The 22,373-nt window shown below is 35.8% G+C and overlaps 1 protein-coding gene across 1 annotated transcript in view; it reads right to left on the minus strand.

The window, feature by feature from the left end:
* LOC111517531 (potassium channel subfamily K member 18) overlaps positions 1 to 22,027 on the minus strand; it is a 124,902-nt gene extending 102,875 nt beyond the window's left edge. Inside the window, exons 1-3 of the mRNA XM_074183639.1 lie at positions 21,683 to 22,027; positions 16,691 to 16,928; positions 11,403 to 11,596 (exon numbers count right to left, since the gene is read on the minus strand). Of these exons, the coding sequence (XP_074039740.1) occupies positions 11,403 to 11,596; positions 16,691 to 16,928; positions 21,683 to 21,863 (613 nt within the window). The 5' untranslated portion in view covers positions 21,864 to 22,027. The remainder of the gene's footprint in view (positions 1 to 11,402; positions 11,597 to 16,690; positions 16,929 to 21,682) is intronic.
* Between the last annotated feature and the right edge of the window lie 346 nt (positions 22,028 to 22,373).

The following is a 22,373-nucleotide window of genomic DNA, read 5'->3' on the forward strand; positions in this document are numbered from 1 at the left end:
ATGTCCTTATGTAATAGTCAGGTAAATCTCGTAATTTAAATAATATTTTAACAAGCTATATAGTATAATATTAGGTATATTTTTCACTCTCATAGGCGTCTAGATGCCTGTTGCTTTTAACTTGTCCAACTAATATCAATAAACTGAAGTCTATGGAATGGTTTTGTTGCAAAATATGATGAACAACTGTTGATTTTTATGGTCTTTCATATTTCTTATATCTTATTTCGATAGATCTTTTTGTCTGTCCATAATATTTTGCATCGCAGTCCTTATTCTTAATTTCGTAAATTCTTTTCTGAATTCTCGACTTTGTCCTAGAAGGCTCTGTAGTGTATGACTTGTTTCAAAAATCACCTTCATACCCAGTTCTTTGAAAATCTTTTCAAAGTTCTTCGTTTTTAACAGTCGAGGTTTCGTTCATTCTTCAACTAAACTTTTTCTTCCTTATTATATCATCTAAATTACCCATCGGGAAACCATTACTGGCTGCTATTTCTATAATTTTATTGGATGTTTAAAACTCAGCACTTGGATTTGGATGCTTTTGACAAAAATCAAATAAAAACAGAAGTGACGAATAATCTATATTCCATTTATTTATCTTTGAAGTTCATTTGAATTTTCATTCAGTGGCTCGGGAATATAACACACCGTTTAACATGAAATATACATGTGCAGATCGATGTGCTAATGATGATTTATGTTTACTTTGTTTCCGGGTTTTATTTTGGTCTTTAGCTCAATTACTAATACATTTGGATACTTTTAGTGAAATGGCGGGATAATGCGCCGGATTTCAATGTGATGGTTTGGCATCGTGTACCGATGAAAGTTCTATTAATTAATTTGAAGAACTCATTACCTAATAAAAAAAGCACAGGGCATGATGAGGTCTCTACAAAAATTATTAAAGAATGTGTAGATATATTATCAGACCAAATAGCTCATATTATGAATTTATGTGTTGGTTTTGGAGAATATCCTGATCTTCTCAAAATTGCCATTCTAGTACCTGTATTGAAAAATGGTGACAGAAAGAGTATCGAAAATTATCGCCCTATATCAATTATCAGCATACCCTCAAAAATTCTGGAAAAACTAATATCTCTCAGAATAAACGATCACCTCGAAACCTTCGATCTGACGACAGAGTGCCAACATGGATTCAGGAAAAACTGCTCAACAGAAACTGCAACGCCAAATTTCACACAACACATACATGATTTAATTGACGAAAAAAATATTGTTGTAGGAGTCTTCTTTGACTTGAGCAGGGCCTTCGACACTTTGAACTCTAAATTTGTAGCAGATAAACTCTTCAACCTTGGGATTCGTGGTAATGTAAATCAATTAATTGTTTCTTCTTTGACGAATAGATGTTTCCATGTAAAGCAGAATAACATCAAGTCAGATAAATTTTCAGTTACTACAGGTACCCCTCAGGGCAGCGTTCTTGGGCCACTAATATTTTTATTATATGTAAATGATCTTCATCTCAATCTAAGTCATGGAAAAATATTTCTCTGTGCAGATGACACGTCTATCATTCTTTCTAGTAAAACATCTGACGATATGACACAAATGGTAAATGCTGTTCTAATCGAATTTAATGGGTGGTGTAACAAGAACAGACTCATTGTCAACCAGAACAAAACGGTATACATGCAATTCGCGAATTCATCGAGAAGTCAACATAATCTCAATCTCAGTTTCCAAAATAAACCTTTAGAACTGACCAGCTCGACAAAATTCTTAGGAACTATGGTTGACTCACTCCTCACATGGCAAGAACATATATATTATATATGTAAGAAATTGAATCAATCATACTATCTGATAAAATCTCTTAAATGCAAGTTAGATACGAATTCACTGATATCAGTTTATTATGCCAAATTTCACTCGATCATGTATCAGAACATTTCGGTCTGGGGACTAGCTACTGGATCAGACAGGATTTTTATAAAACAAAAAGCACTGCTGAGGTTGATATTTAAGTTAGACTTTAGAACTTCATGTAGAAATATATTCAAACAAAATAAAATATTGACAGTTGCAAGTCTGTACATTTTAAAAACATTGACATATGTACATGAAAATAAAGAACTTTTCCAAACAAAAACAGAGATGCATAGCTGTAATATAAGAAGAAAATATATGATCATAACACGAAAACACCATCATGCAAAATATGAAAAATCTCCTAAATATGCCGGCATTCCAATGTATACTGCCAAACGATATAAAGACACTGTCTCCTCATATCTTAAAAAAAATTGAAACATTATTTATCAGAAAAGTATTTTTACACAGCAGATGAATTTACACTTGAAGTAAGCAATGAGCGATCGTATTTCTTTGGAAAACTTCATTTCAAAATGTCCTTGTTACCTCTCCTTGTTTATTGTTTCTAAGCAAGCTGGTGATTCATATTTTTCCTATTTTTTCTATTTATATTTAAATAATGTATTTGTACCACATCTTATTTGGACTTATAGTATATATATATATATATATATATATATATATATATATATATATATATATATATATATATATATATATATATATATACTATAACATCTACACATTATGTAGCAAAAAGGATCAATAAATCTATCTATCTATCTATCTATAAAACATTTTAAATGTTAAACGATATTAGGAATATTTCTTTCAACCAGTATTTTCCACGTAATGAAGTAGCCCAAATAAACTGTTCAGTTAGCATATGAATCTATTGATAATTTCGTTAACTACAGCTAACGATTTCATCTCCACAAACTTCGTTTTTAAAAAATGTCAAATGTTTTGCTAACAGTAGCTTTTTCGTGGCGAATAACGTACGTTAGTACGTGTGAAGATCAAATCGTAAGGTGTAGTTTATGAATTGGCTGACTCCAAGTCGTTTATTCACCCTTCGAAGCTTGATACCAAACAGTTTCCGTGTTAGGAATTACACTTCAAAAGGTTAGACCTCGTTAATCCTTAGTCCGCACAAGTTTCGACTTCTGAGGGTTGTCGTTCGTAGGGGTGCGACACCTGGTTAACGGAAAAACAGATTTTAAACAGTTGTGGGTCTATAGGAGGGATGAACTATGATATCTAATAGGCCTTCTCACGAAAACGATGACTGCTGAACAAATACTTAACAACGGAGTATCTTCAAATTTAAAACAAATGCTAAATAGTTTGTGTACTTTCCACAGTGATATTTTTCAAACAACTACCGCCATCTATATGTCAAGCCGGGTACTTTTCGGACCACCTTTGTACTTACATGACTCTCCAATGAGTTTTTGTAAAATGAGTAATGATAAATAATTATTTTCTGTTACAGAAAGGAAAGCTCTAGATGTACCTACTGACAGTTACTTGTCAATACACTACTTGTATTAGCTCACTTTGGGCTCTTATTGGGTATTGTGCCGCCCAACTAATGGATCTACTTTGAATTCTTTTTTCTTTGCCGATTATATTGCAGGAATCGTGCTGTCTACTCTTTTTTGAATTTATCAAAGTGCCAGACACTTTTTCTAAGGAGATAGAAGACAAGTGGGATTTTCTTCTATTTATTCTACGACAATCGCCTTGTTTGCGTATTGTGAAAGCTTTGTTAGGATTAATACCTGGAATAGGAAAGCGACGATGGGAAAACGCAGATGATTTTGAACGTAGATGCTTTATTTTTACACTACGATAATCCCAACAACTGTGCTGTTTTTATGGATATTTTTCAGATGTTTTTCTTCATACCTGATTATTCACATAGATATAATTTATTGCCCCTATTATTTTTTGGGTCTTAAACTACAAGAAAACATAATTCCATGTGGTGAGGGACAAGAGCTTAATAATATTCACATTGTCTTTGTTGACGTCGATATGGATTTCTTCAGAATCTTCTTTTGATTTTGAGGAAAAAACACTTCACCACTGATTACAATTCATCGGTATCCATAACTTGAACAATATGTGGCTTACGTTTTTTAATCTGTTCTTTGATGGCAAAATCTGAAATTGTTGCGTTTCTAATAATTCAACCATGTGTTTCAATGAGGTATACTATTTGTGAAAAACAAGAGATTATTTGATCAATTGAATGGATTCGAGACAAATGCAGCACTTGCATTTGGAAAAATACAAGATGTTGATTAGAAAAGTGATATATTCTGACTTAATCATTTGCAAATTGATAGGTTGTCTCAAAAGTTTTGTCAGTTTTTATGAGTTCACTTTTTTATGAGTTCAATTTTTATGAGTTCACTTCAAACTGTAATATGTCAGCGACCACTCATTTGTTTATCCGTCCTTCGAATCTTGATTCAAAACAGTTGTTGGACTACAGTATGGATGAACTACGATGGCTAACAGGTTTTTTCACAGGTAACTGTCATTTGAATCATCATATGCAGATACTTGGATTGTCGGAAGACAGTGTGTTTCGCTTCTATTTGGAAAATGATGAAACAGCAGAGCACATACTTTGTGCCTGCCCCGCTGGGGACTGCATCACGTTTCCCTAGAGTTCGGCAGAGCCGTACTCTCACTATCTGACCTGAAAGACCACTCACCATACAAACCAATCGACTTCGTTAGGAAGCTGGGTTTATTTGGTCGAGTGTGAATAGGTGTGAGCCATAATGAACCCTTGCGGGTTGCGGAGGAGACTCGAATAGATCCACACACTTTGGAGTTTCCAAAACGTTTTCTTTCATTTCCTTTTTTTTTCGAAATGTAAATTGTAAAAACAAAAGAATAAATGAGATATCACAAGCTTTTCTCTTCAAAAATATTGTTTCTCATCTTGGTAATCAAGATCATTCCGTTGAGAAAGATAGAATATGAATGGAATCAAGAACATAAACTTTCCTTCAGTGGTATTTGGCGAACATCTTTCAGAAATGATCCAATATTTCAATTACATACCAGAAATTGAGAATTCTATAACCGTGATCAACGTAAAAGCCTTTTTACTGAATAAGAAATAGTTATGAATAGTTATGGAGTTTTTTTCCAACACCAAACCGTTCGTTCAACACCTCGACACGTGTTTCGATCAGCAAGTGATCATCTTCAGGAAGAAAATTGAACTGTTTTGATCTTCCCCTTAAAGATAACTTCAATATTCTTTCTAGAAATTTCAATATTCATTTCATTGTGAGAAACTTCAATTATTTGGGAAAATAATTTTCCAATATTAGGAAAAAAAAAACCATTTCATTCCGTCTTCCATCTGACTATGAGCATTTTCATTTGTACTCTCTGTCTTACTGACAGTGGTAAAAATAAATCTGTTCAATAATTTTCCTGGAAAAGAATTTCCTATTAATATACTTTTCAATAACAGTAAATTTTTTTGTTTTAGTAAGGTATGAACTAGTTTTTCGATTCTATTTTTCGGACAGAGAATACGATTTATTTTCATTAAGTTTTGATAAAACGAATTATAGTTAATATATCTTTCTGAACTTGTTGTTCAATTTACCAATCTGTCATTGATGAACTGTCATTTCTGCGAATTATTTTTGATCGAAAAAGGAATAATATTTTTATCTTTCAGTTCTATTGTGAATTGTAATTTGTAGTAGTAACTGTTTACCTCTCAAGTAATTCTTGTGATTCATCTTTCTTGTGATTCATCAACACAAATTATATCATCAACAAATTTTTGGAAAAACGGAACTTTGAAACTAACTTGGAAGAGTACTTCATCAAATATATCATCCATAACGTTTTGTTCAAGTATTGGTGAAATTGTTGCATTCATCGGTGTACCTGAGATTTATTTATTATAAATTCCTTCAGATAAAAAGTAACTTGAGTTGAAAATAAATTCAGTTAGTTCAAGAACTTTGTTTTGGGTAATTTGACAATTTTTTTCATCATCCCATTAATTTATTATTCCGTTTTCAACCAGTGCTATTCGTATGTCGTTGAAAAAATACCTCATCAAGATTCATTGAATTATATCCTGTTGGGATATATTTTTCATTAATGAAAAAAGCGAATCCAAACGGATTTTTAATATAATAATCATTATCCAAGTTTCATGCTCGAGTCAGAATTTTTGTTATCATTACAGATATTTTACTGTTTGGAGCATCATTGGATGAAATGATTGGTCTGAATTTGAAAGTAGGGTAAAAAACTTTTGGTAAGTAATCCGTAATATTATGGTGTTTTAGAGTTATGTATAATGAATTCCTTTGCTGTTTGTTCAGATATCATTTTAGATTTCTTTAATTCAGAAATGAGGTCATTCGCTTTTTGTTGAATGGTTGAGGTGTGATCTCTTCTGATTTGTGAAATGTAGTAAGTTTACTTTATGAAGGTATCTGACTGGAAGTCAGACATCTTCCATGCACTACCTTTAGTCGTTAAACAAAATTTGATTTAAATTTAAGAGTCACAGGTAGACAGCTGTTTCTCAGCTTGGGAGTCATCGGTACCGGTCAAGCGGTCCTCGATTGAAGACAAACTGTGGAAAATCGAATCAGATGAAAATCACTGCATGGAGAAGCGATACATACGTGGATTCACCTATTGATGTGAAACCCAAGTTAGCTTGCTGAGTTTCAATGCCAGTGTTAGTGGTTTGACCAATGTTAAAAACCGACATCTGCTTTTGCAGAAATGTAAAAAGTTATCTTCGGGTGCAGGAAAACGAATCAACATGTTTCTAGAAATTATGTTGAATCACAGCTCTGCACAATGTATTGCACGATAATTGTAGCTACAAAACACAACTGCAGCTCACTTACTTTACTGAGAGAACAGCCGTCAAAACTGAAACCACCACCATCATCAACCAATCAATATGGTTGAAAATCTGATTATTTTTCATCCTAATTTCAACAAAAATTCATAGAAATTATTTGTGATGAATTCATCATTACCGGGCATTCTTTCTTCTACGTCACTTAGTATATATTCAAAAGGAGGTTTCATACCCTCAATTTGTAGGAACGCATCAGTATTATTCGAAGGATACCTCAACCCAGACACCAAGTGCTCTCATTCAGGAGAAAACTCGAACGTAAAGGTGTCCTACGGCCGCAACCCCCTACAAAGCTCCTCCCCAACTCGAATCTCGTTTTCAGTAAACGTTCAGAAAGCCACGAAACTACCGACTATTAACCAAAATTGGCGCATAGCTACAAATAAAAATTCCCGAGGCAAAGTGAGGAAAAAAAGAATTCTAAGTGCACTCCAGTGTTGTTTGAATGGAAAAGACCGCTAAGCTCAGCGAAAATACTGAGAATTCACAATGTTTGAGGGGTTGAACCGGAGTATGTAAATTTTTCCACATATAAGCCGAGCTGGAGGAATTCGGAGAAGGAGGAATACATTGTCGTGATGACTTGAATTTGCGATTTGTTGCCTCTAATGTTAACTGATTTCATTACTTATACTGGGGTGAATATGTTTAATATACCCATTCAAACTTTATTCGATAGTTTAAATCCCGACAAAAGCGTTACTAGAGGGTTTAAGGTGCCAAATAGGGATGTTTAACGGAAATTTGGTAGGAGTTTCTATGCAAACTGATAAATAACTTCGAATCGTTCTGGCTTCCAATGATCTAAGGATACTGCCAGTTACGAGAAAATATCATTAAAATTTTTGAAAATTGATCTTACTTCATTCGGTTAAATATTTGGGGAGAGTATTTAGCAATGAGTATTTGAAAATGGATAAATGGCTTTACTGAAAAGGATCTCAAAAAATGTAATCTTTCAATTTTTTTTCCTGCTTTCGATTTATTCTGTAAGTTGATTTGATGTAGGTATATACAGTATACAGTATACATTTCTTCAATGTCCCCCTCCCCTTTTTTATGAACGGGTCAACTCGAAAAATTCAAATTTAGGAAAATGGAATTAATTTCCGTATCGTTCAGATTGGGGACTTGTGGTTGCATGCCAAGGAATGATTTGAAAACGTCGAATCATTTTTCTTAGTCTGAAGGACCTTTCATCTTCAGCATACTGCTTTTGGAAATTTTGACAATGTGGTCGGAATTTCAAAATTGGTCCCGCTCATTAAGAATAGAAGCGTTGGATACCGAGAAAAGAAATCCGGAGATTCATCAAGGAATAATATCAATTGATGTATCCAAGATGCTGATAACGACACAAATTTACTTCATAAGGTAACGAACGATATAATCATAATTTTGTAAGAAAAGTAGTGATTTCAATATTTTTCATTTAGGTTGTCCTTATTTTGGGTATCAGCTGTGCTTTTTGCCATGGAGAATTATAACATATAACTATTAAGGTCATTGAATATGTTGGATCTATATTGATTGTTGAAGCAAGCACTAAAGCCGCCTCATACAGAAAGTAACAGATTATCAATAAATTGTTGGATGTAGCCGTTACTACGTGGTAGAAAATCATAATGAAGAAAACAGAATTGAAACTTTCTATGTTTTTACCACTTTTATTTGTAACTGACGTTATTGCAGTTTCGTCCTATAAGAACATTTCCAAATTTATGCATATATACATACAAACTTATATATAAGTTTGAAAATGTCCTTAAAGGACGAAACTACAGTAACGTTAGTTATAAATGGAAGTGGCAAAAAACATAGAAAGTTTCAATTCTCTTCTCTTCATGACAGATCATTTTTGATAGGAAAATGTAATAATCATCATGTGGGGATGAATAAAATAAAAGAAATTCCCAGCTTGATTGCAAAGTGGCTCGGAAAAGACTTGTATAAGCGCTACGCAGGTCACTGTTCCAGGATAAGTTCTGTAACTCATCTGGCCAATGCAGCGGGCATGCAACATCAATGAAACGTCACGGTGGCAGTAAATCTGCCTCCGTAGCAGAGATTTCTAACAAAATATTGAATGGTCCATCTTCTTCCTAACAAATTAAAATATCTGATAAAATTGTGGAATCAACTCTTCAAGAAATATCTAACGTTTATGATCAGCAACAACATGGAACATCTTCGGAAATTTATGTTGGAAGTGTTTGTTCAAACTTTACTATTAATTATTATTTCGATAAATGAAATTGCTTTATGATGAATATTCAAGAATAACTGACTCTGTTGAAAATAAATCCTTCAAAGAGTTACATTTCATGTTTTTTTGTGAAGTATTTTGGCAGTCAAAAAAGAAAACATTCACACATTCGAACATTCACACATGTCAAGTTTTTCCGACAGTTATAAAAAAAAATTATTTATTTCGTATGTCAATGTTACTCGTTTTGTACTTTCGAAGGAAGTTATTGAATTCCTTCTTGATTTCATCAATACAACAATTGAAAAATTACTGAACTCTGACGCGATAACAGGCTTGAACGGATTACTAATTGAATTACCCTTCCTTTCCATATTTACCTTTTTTTCACATTTTTTTCATATGAATTTTGGTTATACCCAACTTCTGAAACTCCTTACTTGATGAGCTCATAAAAATTCTTTGAAATATGACGGTGTCATCTTGCGAGACTCACACACGCCATAGTCTTCAGAAGTTCGGAAGAAGAGCATATTAAAGCCCTTCGCTCACGATATAAATATACTATTTTGATTCCCGTCTTCGGATAGCTTCCTCTGTATGATTTGGAGTGCTTCTTCGACCGGAACGTTGGTGTAAAGGCTTTCCACGTCGAAACTAATTAGTTGATCTTCCTGTGTGACCTCAATTGACCCTAGTAGTTCGATAAAATGCCTTGAATTATTCAAAAAAGACGATGTTTTTCGTTGTAATGGTTGTATTAAGGGAAGTGAAAATCTAGACAATTTTTGAGTAGCCGTATCTCTGGAGCTGATGATCGGTCTAAGAGAGAAGAACGGTATAAGCGAGAAGAGAGAACGAATCTACCTATAGAAGTAATCATGGAATTACTAGGATGCTGTGTACGAAACTGTTATTTCCAACTGAAGGACGAAATCTTTACACAAGACGGGGGACTGCCAATGGCATCGCCACTTTCACCAGTCATAGCCAACATATATATGGAGTGGTTTGAAACTCTGGCCATTGAAGAAGCCCACAAGAAACTTCGAGTCTGGTTGAGATATGTTGACGACACCTTCATAATATGGAACCATGGGAATACTGAACTAGACGTCTTCCTGAAACACATCAACAGCGTGAGACTTCTCATCAATTTCACAATGGAGAAGGAAATCTACAACGAATTGCCATTCTCAGGCGTTTTGGTGAAGAGGACCAACACTAAGTGGGAAACATCTGTATACCGAAAACCCACTCATACGGGACAGTATCTGAACCACGAATTCAACCACCATCAATCGACTAAAAGAGGAATCATCGAGACTCCATTAGACCGTGCTTTTGGGCTTTGTAATACGAAGGAAGGTCTCGAGAAGGAACTGGAGATCATCAAAAATGATCTTCAACGGAATGGCTACTCCAAAGCGATGGTAGAAAAGACTTTGGCTAGAAGACAGCAGGAGTCTCGCAAGGAAGAGAAGCCGTCACAACCAGTGATTGCACTTCCCTACATCAGAGGATTATCGGAGAGAATAAGAAGAATTGGTTCCAAGTACAACATCAGAACCTGCTTCAGATCCGGTAACACTATCCGTAGCAGCCTCACGAAAACCAGGCCACCAAACGCGGACTGCGATTCCAAGAATTGCATTTACCGGATACCCTGTGAGTGCTGAAAATCTTATATTGGTGAAACTAAGAGGCTATTGAATGTTCGCATTGCCAAGCACAAGAAACACACACAGCGAGGGGAAACCTGCAAATCAGGAGTAGCAGACCATGTTTGGATCCATCAACACAACATCGAGTGGTCCCAAGCTGAGATCTTGCACAGAGAGGAACATTGGTTTAGGAGAAAATTCAAGGAAGCCGCATACATGTTGTCCAACAACGTATTCAGCCGAGCCAGCGTAGAAATACGCAACATATGGAAACCCATCATCAAGCGAAAAATGGCCAACTCCCGCCAAAACGGTCATCTCTCACGGAACCAGTGAAGCGGAAAATGGAAAGCGGGGATAAGTGAAAGTACTCGAACGATCTATAAATAGTCATCTCTGGGAGGAATCAGTCCAGTCATCACCTGAAGACGATTGTAGATACTAACAATCGAAACGTCGTGAACTAACGTGACTTGGAATCTCTCCACTTTTTACTTTTTATTTTTACTTGTATTTTATTTCACTATTATTTCATTTCAGGTTTATTTTGGTTACTTTAATTCTTATTTTCAGTTATTCATTTTTGATTCTTCTTTTTTAGTTGTTTCAGGGATTTCAAATCATTTTATATAGTAGACAATGGAAGTCCGAACTAGTGAAATTCATCATGAAACATTGTCAATCACCTTCAAACAAATACTATTATACTATTCGTTTTTTATACCTATTAGGAAAGCAATAGACTCACCTATTGTAGTGAGAACAGTCAATGAATAGAGGAATGCCTTTGCGAAAGTCCATTCATAATTTTCATGAACATGTTTTCCACCATGTGCGTCGACTTGGAGAGGTTGCTGTAACGCCATCTCTTCCGTCATCGATCTGAGGAGTTCATTTTGAAATCTGGTTATCTCTTGGGCAGCCAATCTGGTCCAGTTGTCTCTGTAAGAATTACATGGGATTATAGGATTTTCTGGGTATTGTGGGTAAATACATGAGATGAATTTATTTATAATCGGAACGGACAGATTGGGAATTCAATGCAAGAAGATATATTCAAGCTACTAGTGAGATAAGGCTCAAATTTTTGCTCTTTCAGATTATCGTGAAAAGAAAAGAATTTGTGAGCAGAACACATCTGTTTCAATTTCTGAAAATCAGCCTGGAATTCAACAACGAGAGTAATGACTTCAAATTTGGTGAATGAAATTACTTACAAAAATTTCAGCATATCTATGTGATACAAAACTTTATGAAATTTTGATGAAAATTCAGCAAAGTGAAAAAAATCAGTGTATAATCAAAGGTTTGCCAGTAGTCGCTGCTCTGGGAGCTTTCTGGAAAAGGCACCACTCACTATTTCCACACTAGAATTCACAAGGCAGGAAATTACTTTCAGACAGCGACTAGTCAGGCGAATTTTGAACCAGCTCAATATTAACAAGGCGTCTGGTGCTGATGAAGTGCCCGTCATCGTACTTGAAAAGTGCGCAAATGAACTCCCACCAGTATTTTGCAGACTTTTCTACCTGTCTTATGAGAAAGAGATGTTTCCTTCTTGTTGGAAGATTGCTCGCGTTCAGCCTATCCCCAAAAAAGCAAGAAAAATATTACAAATAAATACAAACTAGTCGCTTTGCTATCAGTGATATCAAAAATCCTGAAGAGAGTCGTAAACCATTATATCCCCAAATATTTGGAAGGCTTCAACATCTTGAGCGACCATCAGTATGGGTTTCGGAAACAAAGATCAACAGGCGACCTTCTATCGTATGTCACCCATATTTGGAATAACGCAATCAAGAAACATGGGAAATCAAGAACTGTTGCGCTTCTAAGGCCTTTGACCGTGTGTGGTATAAGAGTTTGCTGGACAAACTTCGATGCTATGGCTTGTCGGATCATTCTTGTGTATGGCTCTTCAGCTTCCTGTAAGAACGTTCCCTGCAAGTGGCCGTCGATGGATATTTCTCGAATACTTTCACTATCAACGCTGGTGTTCCCCAGGGGTCCATATTGTCTACAACCTTCTTTTTTTGTGACGTGATTTCGAATTGGGGTGAAAGGAACCAGGTTCAACTCAATGCCACAAAAACACAGGAATCGGTTTTCTCCAAGAAGATAATTGGACACCAATATGTCTTGGCACAATCATGTCGCTGGAATTGCGAAGACTGCTTTTCAAAAGCTTGGAACACTGTTTCGAATCAGAAAACTGCACACACCTCAGTAACTTTTGATGCTTTATAAAGCTCACATCAGTATCTCATGTATGGAGCTCTACCACCAAACATACCCTGAAGTTGTTGGATTCCATCCAGAAAAGAACCATCCGCCTGATTGGAGACCCGAACATCACGTGCAACCTTGATTGCCTGGTTGCCTGTCTCTCTTCTGTAGATACTTTCACGGGAAGAGTTCATGTGAATTGGCACATTTGATTTCACCAAAAGCGGTACATATCAGAAATACGCGAAGGGCTGTGGCTGCTCATCGTTTTGAGGTTCAACTCAGTACACCTCGAAATTCACTGTTCAAAAACTCTTTCATCTGGAAAGCTGCGTTTGTGTGGAATAAACTTCCTGAGAACTTTTTTCCAAATTGATATAATCTCCAGCGATTCAAATCCAATGTGAATTGCTTCTTTCGCACAGGCACCGCTTTGACAGCGCCTTAAAGTTTTCCAGTAGTGCTTGAGTTTTGTCTTCAAAAAATAGAAAAAAAAACAGGTACTACAAAAAGATTTGGTGGAAATGTTGAGATCTCACCTATTACCTTCGTATTTTCTGATGAGATAATATTTTAAAATAAACTCCATTGCGGTTTGTCAATGACAAATCAAGACACAAATATGAAAAAAGTTATTTGATGAGTGCTGCTTTGATTTTGTTTGTTTCATTCTAATATTCATCGCAAAAAATTTTCTGTTCTTTCTGGTGATAATCTCAATATACATGGTGTCCGCCCAATATCTTATTTGGTTAGAATGCTGTATTACTGAGAAGGGATATGGAGTCAATTATTCACAAAAAGTATGTTAAAGTTCAATATGAATGAAAATTGCTTTCAAATTCGAATTCATCATTCCAAAAAACTTTTATGAAAGTACGGAATAATTTTAAAAGAGCTAGTATAATGATGAGAAGTTATGAATCGAATTTTTCACTAATGAAAGTGATTATACCTCCGTAATCGGTTATTTTATCTTCGAAACTGAGAATGCATTCTCTGTTGGAGTCTTTGTTTCTTATCGATGGCATTAATAATATGGAAAAGGTTATTGAGTATATCATATTTTGTCAAGAAAGCCCAGCGTGCAATTCTTGATTTTAGTTTCTCCTATTAGGTTTGGTTGATCGAATAGTAATGAAACAAAAGCATGTTGTTCATTCAATATAATATTTTGAAGAGAAATACTTTGTCAGTTTGTTTGTAATGGATGAATATGAAAACAACTCCACCAGTTCATTTTTTCAACTATAGTATAAGGGGTAATATATCTAAGTTTGTATTCTGAAAAAAAATCATTTGCTTGCGAGGGTGAAAAACAACCCTAAAATTTTAAATGGAAAGTGGGGTCGAGTGATATATCATTTGAAAGGGCACAACATTATCTTTCCAATGATCCCCGATTTGTTGTATTTCACTCAAACATGTAGGTATTATGAAGAAAAAAACAACTACAACCCAGTACTTTGAAATGTGTAATTAACTTAGTAGAATCCTACTTCAGCAAGTGCTGAAAATGTGACCCATTTGCTTCCATACAATAATACAGATTTTGTTCAAATCTATTCCTAATATTCTGTAGCATATCAGGTGTTATACTTCTGCACTCTGCTGTAATTCGTTGGCGAAGATCTTCTATGGTGTCCCCAAAGGAAAAAGTCTGAAGGCGATAAATCAGGTGACCTGGCAGGCCATTCGATGGGGCCTCTCCTTCCAATCCACCGTCCAGGAAACCGGTCATTTAAAAACTCTCATACCGGAGCAACATAGTGAGGAGGTGCTCCATCTTGCTGGAAATGAAGCCGATCATCATCATGATTTTGGTCATTTTCAATTATTTCTGTTATGAAAGGATTAATTATATCTTCAAGCATGTTCAGGTAGACCTCACCAGTTAAATTCCCAGGAATAAAAAGTGGCTCTACGATATGACTACCTAATATGCCACACCAGACATTGATTTTTTGAAGGTACTGGGTATGGATCTTTCGGAATAAGTGTGGGTTACTGTCATCCCAGTAACGGCAATTATGCCGGTTCACAGCTCCATTAAAAAAAATTTACCCTCATCGGAAAAGCACGTGTTGAATGATAGGTGTGGATCATCAATTAGTAGCTGGCTCAGTTGTTCACAAAATTGCAGCCTTCTATCTGGATCATCTTCATTGAGTTCCTGAACTAATTTAATTTTGTACGGATGAAATTTATAGGCCTTTAATATCTGTATTATGGACGAACGGGAGACACCTGAGGCTGCAGCAAGCTGACGGGTACTTTGAGTATGATCCAATTCAACATGTCCCAAAACAGCGACTTACACTGCTTCATTTCTGATCGGTTTCCGTGGCTGGTGTTTCATATTACAGACAGATCCGGTATCGACAAACTTTTGGACTAACTTGGCAACGTACGAATCATTCACATTTTTCTCGGAATGACTGTTATTAAAGAGGCTAGCAGTAAGTCTAGCACAACTATTATGTTGATAATGAAGTTTAACAATTTCATCTCGTTCAGGAATGGAATAAACCATTTTTACAGTAAAGTTGAAATAATTTCAAAAGCAACTGAACTGAATCAATGAACGTTTGCCTAATTTTTTTTTGTACACTTATCTGCTGTTGTTATTTCAACCAATAAACGCACGCATTTTCATTGACACCAAAAATATCGAGAAAATGTTCTTGCTTTTTTTATAACTATTCAAATGAATACAACAAATTAGGTATCATTGGAAAGAGAATTTTGTGCTCTTTCAAATGATATATCACTCGACCCCACTTTCCATTTAAAATTTTAGGGTTGTTACTCACCCTCGCTAGAGGGTTGAAGGCACAGGTAGAAATATACATCTAAAATGTGTCCCCCCCTCAAAACCAAAATTGACCTGTCCGAGCATTTTTGCGTTAAGTTACAAAAAAAGGAGAAAAACAAGGTGCATACTTTTCGTTGGACCACTCGATATAGTGATTGAATCAGCTTCCGCTCAATACTCAGTCATGAACTGAGCTTACCTAGATCAATTCTGTTTGAACTGTTGGTGATGAAGGAATATATTCGTAGGCATTCTTACTCATATTTGTTATTGTATTTCCAGTTCAACTTGGTTTAGTTTATTTTTTCAATAATACATGATTTATTCTTTTAAACATATATTTTTTGAGTGAATAAACTATCTGATGAATAAACTAAGCAAAATCAATAGAGAATCTGCTGGAGTGTAATAAAGAGCAAACTGAAAAGTTTACTCCAAAAAGCTACTGCGAGTTTAAACCTTCGAAGAGTGCAATTAGTTAGTAGCTTACAAATTTAGCAATCATTGAAAATAATAAAATTTCTGTTTTTAGCTTTTTTAATCTGTTTAAAATCTGTTTTTCCGTTAACCAGCTGTCGCACCCCTACGAACGACAATCAGAAGTTGAAACTTGTGCGAGCTAAGGAATAACGAGGTCTTACCTTTTAACGTGTGATTCCTAATATGGGTTAGACGATAGCAAGTGAAGATGGATCGTTCACACTAGGGCTTGAACTACCGACCAACATCGCAGTCAATTCGAGTGAGTGAACAAAGCACCCACGCCGAACCGCTTGGCTACCGACCGAACTTGATTAGATTGATGATTCGGAAAACCTTCCTTTTTCAAAATCTAATAGATCTAATGGATTCGCTTGTGGGGAACGCAGATTATCTATCAATTCAGTTCCAGTTACTCATTAGATTATGGAAGATTATAGACCGAAAAAATACAAACAAAACTATTCTGTACAACGAGGCATATATGTATCATTATCATTGAATCCACTCACCTGTACAGAATGTTTAAACTAACAGTAATATCCCAGATACTTTCGACAGTCCTTGCTCTAGCTTCATCGGTTCTGGCCTTCAATTCAGCGGTGTGGTTGGCATGTTTAGTTTTCGTGTTGCTATTCGTTGATAAAGAGGTAGTCGCCAGAATTTGGTGCTGGTAACTACTTCCTCCTTCGATGGCTAGGAATATTACGGAACCAATTAACGTGTAGCCAAATAACAGAACACATATACCTGGAACAAAAAAAAATATTTTGAAAAAACCATTTAAATTGAGGTACAGTAGAACCCCGTTATTCGGTTAAATTCGGATAATCCGGATATATTTATTATTCGTTTAATAAAATATTATTTATGCTTCTAAAATATTTCATTAACGAAGAGATATGTGAAATGTAGATGAGTACATTACAAAACAGTTACATAATTATCTATTTGCTTCTGTTTCATATTGCGTCGTCTTTTTCTCACTCCAATGTTCCGTCATCTATTAAGAAGGAGTAAATCAGCAGGTGTTGCCTCTGGTTGCTGCTCAATATAAATCAAAGTCTTTCCTAAAGCAGCAAAAGCTTGATGGGATATCTTAGTGGCAGGCTCTTCATCTACCACTTCGTCATCGTCATCGACTTCTCCCGTTTCCTGCAAAGCATCCGTTATTTCTTCGATATATAGTTCTTCGTCTTCATTTCTTATGTCTCACAACCGGGACCTCCACGGCTTTTCAATTCAGAAGCCAAATCATTCAATGGAATATCTTCTTCACTGTCATAAGATTCCTCAAGAGTAAATAACTTTTGACCAAGATTTTTGAATAGTGGAAGCGCACACAGAATTCCAAGCTTGACTCACCCAGTATATAATAGTTTTTAGTGTGATTTTCCTCAATCCATCGATAATTATATCTATCTTCTTGTTCTGTGTATGCTGACAAATGTTCAAGGAACAAACGCCTATAATTCTTTTTGATGTTTCGAGAACGTCCTGATCCAATTGTTTCATTATGCTGGTCACATTCGGAGAAAAAACTTAACAATAATTTCGCCCATGCGAAGTCCTTCTTCAGGGTGAGATGAGACATTATCCATTAACAAAACTGCTTTAATATAAAGGCGGTTTCTTTTCCAAAACTTAGCCACAGAAGGCATAAACTCTTGTTTAAACCATGTTCGCATCCATCCATGCGCTCTTCTTATTCTTGTAGTACACTGGTAAGGCTTTGGGTGAAATATCATTTGAAGTACTAGGACGTGCAGACTTTCCAATCACCATCAGGGGGAGTTTGTGCTTACCAGATGCATTGGAACATGCCATTATGGTTAATCTTTCCTTACTCCTCTTATGCCCAGGAGCTGATCTTTCCTGTTGCAACGACAAGGTTTTTGAAGGAAATATTTTATAATTGAGACCACTTTCATCGCAGTTATAAATTTGTTTATACGAATACCCACTATCTTCGATTTTCTTTTCAAAGTCTTGCCTTAATTTGTCAATTGATGATATATCAGCGGAAAGTTTCTCTCCACCTACAGTTAGTTGTCGTACAACATATCATTTTTTCCAGCGGTCAAGCCAACCAGAACTGGCTGTAAACTGGTCTGCTTCTGGAAATTGCCTACTGAACAATATTACTTTGTGTTGTGAAATTGGACCTGACAAAGGCACACCTTTTGATCTTTGTTGGTTGAACTAAATGAATAATGTTACTTTAACTTTTTCAAATTCGCCAGTTTTCATTGACTTCCTTCCCGAGGACGAAGAGGCTTGTTTTATACACCACTCTTCAATTTTAGTGCCCTAAAATTGCCTAAACGGCAATTTTAGGGGTTTCCTAACACTATTAGGGGATTCCCCATCGATTTTAAATTGAAATACTCTACAAGATTGGTTGATCCGGAGCTCGGTTGAACGCGACTCGGATAAATGGGGTTCTACTGTATATGGTTGATATATTGAAAGCTATATATATATATATATTTAATATATATATATATATATATATATATATATATATATATATATATATATATATATATATATATATATTGAATGAAAATCGCAACCGAAGAAAATATTGCTCATACAGCACATATGATTCAACTATCCGTCACAACTATCATCTCATGTGTGTTTAGTGTTTCTCTATTTGAGGTATGGAAGAAAATCTGTTTTTCCGTTAACCAGCTGTCGCACCCCAACGAACGACAACCCTTGAAAGTCGAAACTTGTGCGAGCTAACGACTAACAAGGTCTTACCTTCTAACGTGTAATTCCTAACACGGGTTGCACGATAGCATATGAAAATCGATGGGGCGGTCGATTTGAGTGAGCGAACAAAGCACCCACGTCGAAACGACTAAAATCGATCAAATAATCTGCATCAAATTCTGTCTTGAAAACAGAACTGAGAACTCAATAACATTTGAAATGTTGACAGTGGCATCCGGTGATTGTACTTTGAGTACGAAAAATGTTTTCGAGAAACACCTGATAGTGAGACTTTCACTAAACCTCACTAAATCCCACAATGAAGAGTTTCTTGAATACGTTATAAATTTTCATCAATTTGCGTCCGATACCTTCACATATATAGAATATAAGTGGTACGAGCTTTTCACAGAAGGTTGAAAAGAGTGCATGATGACGCTAGCTCTGGACGCTCCAGCACATTAACAACCGATGAAAATGTTGAGAAAGTGGGGAAAATTGTTATGGGGAATCGTTGAATCATTACTAGAGAAAATGCTGAGGATGCCGGCATACAGGTTGGCTCATGCCATGCAATTTTTCTGGAAACCTTGGGCATGAAGCGTGTGGCAGAAGTTTGTTCCAGAATACTGCGACGTAGTGCATCAGGAGTTTTTGTCATATGGTCGTATGACCAATAAGGATTATTATCATGAAGTTATGTGCTGCTTGCGAAAAATAATACGGAAAAATATGTCCGGTATTGTGAAAAAAATTGATGGCTTCTGCATCACGATAAAGCATCTGCTTACTTGTCATTGCTTGTACGTAATTTTTGAGCTAGAAACAACACCGTAATCTGGCCCCAGCCACCATATTCACCAGATTTGCCTCCCCTGCGACTTTTTTTATTCTCAAGATTGGAAAGACCCATGAGAAGACGACGTTTTGGGACGATTGAGGAGTAACAGTTGACATCAAATGTTGGAATTAAGACAATGTGCTACTACTTTTTGTTATGTATTGTAATGAAAATAATTGAGAAGTGAGTTCTGTGAGGATTTGACTTTTTTTATATGAATGTATGTATGGTATGTTTTGAAATGCCCTGTATACTGAACTGACTACTCGCCGCTATGTTCTTTCCTTTTTTCTGTTCATTCATCACTTTCGCGCTTCCAATATTTTCATCCACGTTCATTATTTTTATGATTCAACCACGTTCTCATCTTCGAATCTTACTCATTCCATTCTTCTCTGTTTTCATTCATAATTCTGAATCGACGATAACAGGTGACAAAACAACCACCATAAATATCAACAATTCGCAATCACGTTCAATATTCCATGTTGGAGTCGAGACTAAGGACAACTCCTACCACGCCGACGACCTGAGTTCACTCCTCATACCGGTAAGATTTTTGATTGAATTTCCCTCAATTGCCGATGACCACTAGGACCACCTGACTGGTACGTGACGAGGGGGCTTAGGGGTGAAGGCCTGAGAAGGCCTGAGGGGTGAAGTGGAGTCCCAAAAGGTCCACGCTCTTTGAATCTCTCCGATACTCATTCCACCCTTCTTTGCATCGATTACGTCACACGTTCCTCACTTCCACTCTCTAAAGTCTCTCTCTGAAACATTTACCAATGAGGCACGACCTTGAAATGCGCTCCGAGTCGCTTTGTTTCCTTACTGATTTAAATTTCTCTCTGTACGCGCGGTAGCTTCTGATTGGTTGACTGAATGACGCCAAAAGTGACGGAGTGGGTACGACTACGTCACATCTTCCTTGAGATGGGTGTTTCACAAGGTTCCGATCGGAGGTCGTGAAATCGCCAGAATGAAGCGTCATAAAAAACACGGGATTTTGAACTAGAACTCTTCTAGCTATATTACTAAATGAAGGAATGAGTGAAAGTTTCTTTATTATATCAAATTCCATAAATATACACTACTTTTCATAGATTGAACAGATTATTGAAGATTGCTTTCATTTCAGATCTCTGATGAAGAAATATCATTAATGGATCGATGAGATAGTAAAAATGATCTTCCTACTCAAGGGTAACTTCAAACCAGTCAGAAATGTGTGAATTTCGAAATGAGTAGCGGTTATTTGGGTATAAGATGGGTGAGAATTACTAATATTGACTGACCTGTTTACTGCCAATTCAGAAGTAACGTCAGGAATAAATTGCCAAACTAACGTTTGTATATTCTCTAGGCTTCATGTTTTCGATTGATATTGAATTGGCTCATCACAGACTGACCAGGATTTTTTCAGTCAACCAAACCACTAATGATGTATTTTTTGATATAATTAATTTCATATATAAAACTTATCATAGATTACACAGGTGGTTGAACATTGATTCTATATAGAATCTTATAGGTGAAACATGATTTGTAAGAAACAAACTTCGAACATTTTCGTCATGATGTGAATTCTATGCAGTGAAAAGGTATCTGAAATCAATTTCAGTTGCTGTTTAAATGATAAGTTCGTCACAATAGCTTTGATCGAAATTTAGTATGTTATGGTAATGAATGGAAGGGATTTTCATTAAAAAAAATTGTAGAGTTGTATTATAAACTCTCCTAATCTAGTGCGACATTCTCATTATATAACTCAATAATCGTCAATATTGTTTACTGATTTCTATGGAAATTCGTTTTTTATTGTAGGGGTTAATTTCTCTTTCATCACGAATATTCACCTTCTCTAAATCGAGATGAGTATTTTACATAGTTTTTCACTTCATTTCAATTATTTTGTATAGAAAAAGTATACTGAGTTACTCACCTAAGTTGGTTGCCAATCCAGCCAAAAAAGCCCTACTTCTTTTTCTTGACTTTCTTCCAAAACAACAGCATGATTTTCCTTCATCTTTCTTCGTGATACTTTCTTTCTTCAAGGAGTTGGTATTCTGTTTGGAAACCGTCGGGTATGGGTCGTAGCAAAAGGGTCCTGTGTCTTTTTCCATGACGATTCTCAAGAGAAGCCCATTATCATTGACTTTAATTTGAACCTTCTCATCGTGAACAGAAGTTGAACACCTACAAGCTGCAGTTGAGCAGGGATCATTTCATTGTTTCCAGCAAACTTTTTCACTTCGCTGAGATCTGGAATCAAAAACTTATGGTAATTTGGGATCCACGCATGTTGGAATAGAAGTTGAACCAAATCAACGCATTGTTGATTAATTACCAAAATGAAAGAACCGAATCAACATTACAGTGATAGTCACTGTAAAATCTTCATCGGGGTCATCAGACCACAATCTCATTCTAGATTCGAGTCAATACCAATAAGGATACCTTTTTCAGACTCATATGATCTATCATTATGTACAAAAATTCTAGTTTTTTTAGTTGGTCTGAACTTGGTCACCATTCACACAAGTAGTTGATTCAACAGCAACAACAGTAACACAAAAGACTAATTTATTTGAAAATAATTTGCAACTCACCACACAGTTGATTTTCAACCGCAA

This window comes from Leptinotarsa decemlineata, unplaced genomic scaffold, assembly GCF_025532065.1.
Source record: "Leptinotarsa decemlineata unplaced genomic scaffold, Ldec_3_MD MMD2_tig00026340_RagTag_RagTag, whole genome shotgun sequence".
Classification (NCBI taxonomy): Eukaryota; Metazoa; Arthropoda; class Insecta; order Coleoptera; family Chrysomelidae; genus Leptinotarsa; species Leptinotarsa decemlineata.